This window comes from Vanacampus margaritifer, chromosome 6 (genome assembly GCF_051991255.1).
Source record: "Vanacampus margaritifer isolate UIUO_Vmar chromosome 6, RoL_Vmar_1.0, whole genome shotgun sequence".
NCBI lineage: Eukaryota > Metazoa > Chordata > Actinopteri > Syngnathiformes > Syngnathidae > Vanacampus > Vanacampus margaritifer.
In genome coordinates this window covers 24,918,446-24,924,448 of record NC_135437.1, presented here as the reverse complement: position 1 = coordinate 24,924,448, position 6,003 = coordinate 24,918,446, and the positions used below count along the sequence as shown (strand labels likewise).

General features: G+C 43.7%; 1 protein-coding gene across 1 annotated transcript in view; it reads right to left on the bottom strand.

Moving 5' to 3' along the window:
* Positions 1-2,213: 2,213 nt before the first annotated feature.
* banp (BTG3 associated nuclear protein) overlaps positions 2,214-6,003 on the bottom strand; it is a 44,293-nt gene continuing 40,503 nt past the window's right edge. The window contains exon 13 of the mRNA XM_077569239.1: positions 2,214-3,092. Coding sequence (XP_077425365.1) covers positions 2,985-3,092 — 108 coding nt within the window. The 3' untranslated portion in view covers positions 2,214-2,984. The remainder of the gene's footprint in view (positions 3,093-6,003) is intronic.

Here is a 6,003-nt window from a genome sequence, read left to right as displayed (position 1 = left end):
AAATTAAATTACTAGAATTGTTCAAATTTTTTTTTTTTCTATAGCCGTCAATGGCAGTGAATGAGTTAATAATGCATCTGATTTTTATAGCGCTTTTCTAGACACTTTACAATGGAATGGATACATTATTCATGCACTCACACATTCACACTGAGGTGGCGACTTAAGTAGCCCCAGCTGCCCTGGGGCTACTGAAGCGTGGCTGCCAGTGTGCGCCTACGGCCCTTCCGACCACCACCAAACATTCGCACCTTACAGTACATAATTCTGAATGCTGTGCTCACTGAGACCAGTTAAATGCGGTAGGTGAGGTGTAAATAACACTAAGATATGTATGAAAATAATAGTGGACACAAGATGAATCATCGACGGTCATCTCCAGTATTAGACCCTTAGCATCATTATAGTGGTATTGTTTACGCAACAAAAATTTACTGTAGAACAAGAATCTGTCATACTGAGACGCTGTTCCAAGATTTACTGTTGTTTAATAAATAAATAAATACAAGCACACAAACAGAATCTTGATCATCCGCAACCTCCGAGCAGAACAGCTACGTTTGCACGTCTTGCTCGTCGCACTTTGAATGATAGGACTGCATGACGAGGTCCAACTTAAACACTGCCGTCCTGCTGTAATCGCACCGTCCATATAAATCAGACCAATTCTGGCTGTGTCAGCAGTGAATGATAGTTGCATCCAGTGATCTTTATGAATCCCAAGATAATGCTTACTTCAGAGAGTCTGATGGCAGGTGAGCAGCCGCTACGGCGTGCCGCTAATGCAGATATTAAATCAAACCAGTGCTGAGAAGGAAAGTAAATGCAAAACTATTGGGACTACACGTGCAACTGAAAAGTTGTAAATATGGGAGTTGGTCTGCCTTTTGCTGCTACAGCAACTTTCCAAAGATTTTGGAGTATGCGTGTGGGAAATATTTTAATTCCATCCAGAAGAACATCAGCCAGGTCATTGAGGTCAATGCCTTTTAACGACAAATATACGGTTGAGATTTCTGTACCGCCCAATTTCAGTTTTTCATCTGATGGTGTGGCAGCTCCTCCGTCGCTGGATGTTTTTTTCCACACGCTACTGAGGCTCCTGAAGGGTTTAAAATGCGTAAAAACGCCAAGTTTTCTCTTTATTTGTCGTTACTGATAAGAATTCAATCAACCAACCATAAACGCAGAAATAAACATCATAAACTTGTACGTTCTTGCCAGTAAACTGAATACTTCTGCCAAAGATTGTTCAATAGAGAAATACCAAAATCAAACTGCAGAACATTTTGCTTTGTATATAAACCCGTCAGTCAGGACGCTCCTTCCTAAACATGGTTTTCTTCTATCAATGCTTTGCTTCGGTTTCCAGCAGGTTATCTTGGAGACAGACTGAGAGTGAGTCCGTTGCTAAGAGAACCACTGCAAGCAACACCTGGATGGAACCCAGGATTGTAAAAAGTGAAGAGAAGAGCCTGCTCCGAGAACACCGGGAGGAGGCATTTGAAATGAGCGATGTCAGGATTGTTTTTATAGGACGGACATACCGGTTTATCCCCTCCAAGCTCTTGACCAGCTTAGCAAAAGACTTTAAAAGGGGAGTAAATGGGGTGTAACGCTCAACGAGCAAGAAGAGAGTGAAAGTCGCATAGCAGCGCAGTTATATAAGAGAGGGAGTGAGGAAAACGGACAAGATGAAGTGGCCGTGTCGAGAGGTCAGAGACAGCAACAACAGACTGAGGGAGAAACAAGAGGAAGCAGTCAAGACTTCAGACATGGATGTTGTTTTATCAAGTTCACTTTGTCGCCTGCTTCTTCCTCCTATTCCAAAATACACGATGACATCACACCGAGCATGGGAAACTTCCCCAAAGCCTTACACAGCTTCAACAATATCTCACTTATATCTTCGTTGCTTGCTGCCTTGAGAAAAAATCCACCTTTTTGAGAATCATCTGTCCAACCCGCAACGCTCGAGTAACAAAATGGGTCGAAGAAACTTGCCAGGCTGGCTAATGAGACACAAGCCTCGTTGCCATGATAAATATTTACCAAAAAGGCAAATAAATCAATTTTAAAAAAAATTATATACTGAAGCATTTCTGGCTCCTTTTGTCAATGTAGGCATATGTCTGGAAACATATGGAAGCCATTTTGCTAACCTCAATTTATGGAAATGAATGAAAATTAAAAACAAAGCAAATGTCAAAACACACTTTTACAACAACCACAAACATGGTTTATTCACATGAATGTACAATGTATTTTCAAAGACAAATCCGGGGAGATTAACACCTTCAGGCCTTCCTTGGTATTCTACAAGTCACTTAGTTCCTGCATTTTCATGGTCTGCTTCGTTCAAAACAAAAGCATTTATCCCAGCAAGCAACAAATAGATAAATCAAACAACAAACCAAAACAATATGGGAACATAAAGAGGCGAGTGAAGGGAGCTCACAGCCGGGAGACAAAACATGGATTCGATTATGACGACTGATAAAACAACAGAATAGACCTTCTCAGCAAATTTTAAAGTTCCACCTTCGTGTGCACAATTTCGATGAGAACATTAACATTCAGGGTGTTAAGACACCGAAATGGGGCCCCAGCTACTCGACTCTCTAATGTTGCTATATTTTGTCATTGCAAACAAGTACGCGTAAGTGCAGACGCGCTGCATAAGCAGCAACCACCCTCGATAGACAATCCCGGTGTGGATTCCAGGGTGGGAGGATTCCTTCTTCAGATGAACACAACCAGAACATCGAAGAATCATGGTCAAGGTCACTATGAACATCTGCTTGGCAGGGACACCCCAAAAAAAAAAAAAAAAAAAAAGGCTTGTTCACACACACCGTTTCAGACTGACATTCGGGATTAGTTCGAAAAGGTTTCTGACGTCCATGTCTGTCGGATTCTCTGACATGTCCGAGTGCCGTGGAAGCGGTAAAAGTTTGGGCAATTCCAAAAAGCAGACGCCTCTCTCAGGTAGTAGCCACAGAGGTGACGAGTTGGACCACTTCGCCGTTTTCTCCCTGGATGGTATCTTTCACCTCCATGTCTGCTTGCAGGGCAGGAGCAAGCTCAGCAGCCTGGGACGTGCAAAAGAGGGGAAGAAGAACATGTCTGAAATCTTATATATGTTTTCGTATGACATTTTGGACACTATACTTGCCCTATATTATTTAGGTGGACGTTAACCTTAAACATTGACCTCTTAATGTATTAGTCTAAACATGACATTCTTATTAACGTTACATTTTTGGAATATGAGTTATGACGCAAAGTCTAGCTAAGCGTGTTGAAGAATTAGACACGCTACACTGTTTAAAAAAACAAAACAAAAAAGTACTTGAAAAACCTAGTAAAGTTTTTTTCATTGAAAAATTACAAGTAGAATTTTGAGTACATTTGAACAGTTTATTAAAAATCAAAAGAAAAAAACCTTCAGTTTGGGAGACAGACACTCCACCTCCACTCCTGCTGTACTAGTACATTGCTGGTCTCAGGGGGAATCCTTGTACCTCCAAGAGCGGTTTTGGTCTCATTTTGGACACATCAGCAATGTTGTAACTGTTTTTTGGTTTGTTTTTGTTTTTAATAAACTGGTAAAATAAACCCACAACCCTCTTTGTAAAATGTACTTGGAACTTCTGAGTTAAGCGAATATCATTATTTATTTATTTTTTACAGTGTAAGCCTCCCTGGGCATTCCAGTGGACCGAGCTGCCAAGCCATCCAGGTGCATGTCCTCCAGTTTGGTGTTTTTAGACTTGGTAAAGACAGGTCTAAATGGTAGCGCAGGTGGTGCCATGCCATTTTTGTGCATTTGCTGAAGCTACATGCAGACAGATTTGGCGCTTCATGGATACGTGTGGTGGATGTCATCAGATTTACTTCATAAATATGACAACAGCGTAGGACAATCCTTCTGAAACATTGTAGAAATCAGTTCATTGAACAAATTATGATCATTATCACTGTAAAAAATATTTTATGTAATGGCACCCTGGGCTCAAGTGCAGGTGGGTTCAAGGCGCTCCCCAATTGCCCACAACACACGCATCCTCAAGGAGACATCTTGCAGTTTATCTGCACGCAATGTCAAGCTCAGCGTGGGTTTTAACTGCTCTGACTTTAATGCAAATGAGGGGAGCCGCTACGATTGGCCCGTGACTCAGCTACTTTCCTTTTTTTTTTGGTACTGTATGTGCGTGAGTACGTGCATGTGCGGGTATGTGTGTGTTAATTCACCTAAAACCTATTAAAAATCCCATACCATTCACCTAAACCGAATACTTCAGAATCCAGCTAGAGTTGTGAAGTTGTCAGGAGACCCGAGGAAGGATCAAAGAAAAGAAAGAAAAGTGAAATCCAGCACCGACCAGACATCACCTACTACCGGGTTACCAACCAGAATCTTTCACCAATCCCAGAAACATCTAAATTCCAACAAATTAGGGAGACCTCAAGAGACCAAAGGAAAGGCTGAGGAAACCCCTAGAACCTCCCACCCCCCAGTACCCCCCACCCAGCCATCCGTACCACCACGGGGGCAGGAGGAGCAAACGCCCACCACACCCCCAACCACCCCACCCAACCCCCCCAATGGGACCCCGGCGGGCATATGGAGACAGCGTGGCGGGGCAATAGGACTCGCCCCCCCGGATACTGGGGCCCGCTCGAGGTGCCAGGAGGCTCACTGGAGCGGGGCAGGCACAACACAACTACACCCGCCCGCCCCGGTCCCCGGGCCAGGGATGGAAGCCTCCAGCCCAGGGGAGGGGGAGGAAGGCAGACAGGGAGGCGGGACGGTGGGAGGAGACGACAAGAAGGGCAAGGGGCGGCGGCAGGGCAGCAGAGAGAGGGGGGAGAAGCATTCAGTGTTTCATTAAAGGAAAAGATCGCGTCGATACAACGTACAGACGCTCCCCTACTTACGAACATTCGAGTTACGAACAACGGTACATACGAACATTTCTGCGCGTACAGTATGTCGAAAAATGTTCGGAAAGAGATGCTGTAAGTTAGATTTTTTATTGCGCACCTTTTTCCGAGTACTGTAGTGCTTCTTTCCGCCACTAATACCGACGCTTGGCGCTGTGAGAGCTCACCCAGCATTGGAGGCTCAGCAACGTGTCGAGGAGGAGGAAGAAGAAGAAACGCCTGTCGCTCATAGATAAAGCCATCGCACTCTTCGAGCAGCAAGACCCAAATATTGAACGTTGCACAAAGGTTGCAAATCAATTGAATGATGCCATACAGTGCTACCGCATCATTTATGATGAAAAAAGAAGAAAACTGTGCAATCGTCGTTAGATCGCTTCTTTCGGCCAGTTTCTAGTAAATCCTCCAAGGAAGATACTCATCAACCCTCATCTTCTTCTCCGCGACCCTCAACTTCTTCCTACATTGAAGTTACGGAGGAGGAAGTAACTTTTGAAGCCCATTCCAGCGACGACGAAGAACCTCTCATGATATAAAATCCTCCTCTTCCTCCTCCTCCTCCTCCTCTCCTTAAGCATCGAGTACATCTTCCAAAAGCAAGTTAAACTTCATTTTATTTATCTTATTACGTACATGTACATACTGTGTGTGTCTCTCACTCTCTCTCTCTAACATACGTAATACAGTACTGTACGAATTCTCTTTAAACATCAATTATAATACAAAATATAGCACTGAAGCAACTTACGAACAAATTCACCTTACGAACGATCACTCGGAACGTAACTCGTTCGTAAGGTGGGGAGCGTCTGTAATGTTTTTTTATCGGCTGGATCATTTTGACATTACTGACGACGCGATTTGTATTCAAATGCCCTCGAATGCGTGAGTCACTGCCAGGGGTTCCATCAAACACACCTGCAGGGTTCGCTCCTAGCACACTCGACACAGATGCATCACAGCATGTCACATATTTTAAGCATTGCTTATTAAAGAGGCCGAGTAAAACTCACATGGATGATTTTCATTGACAATCTCCGATTGTGGCCATGATGA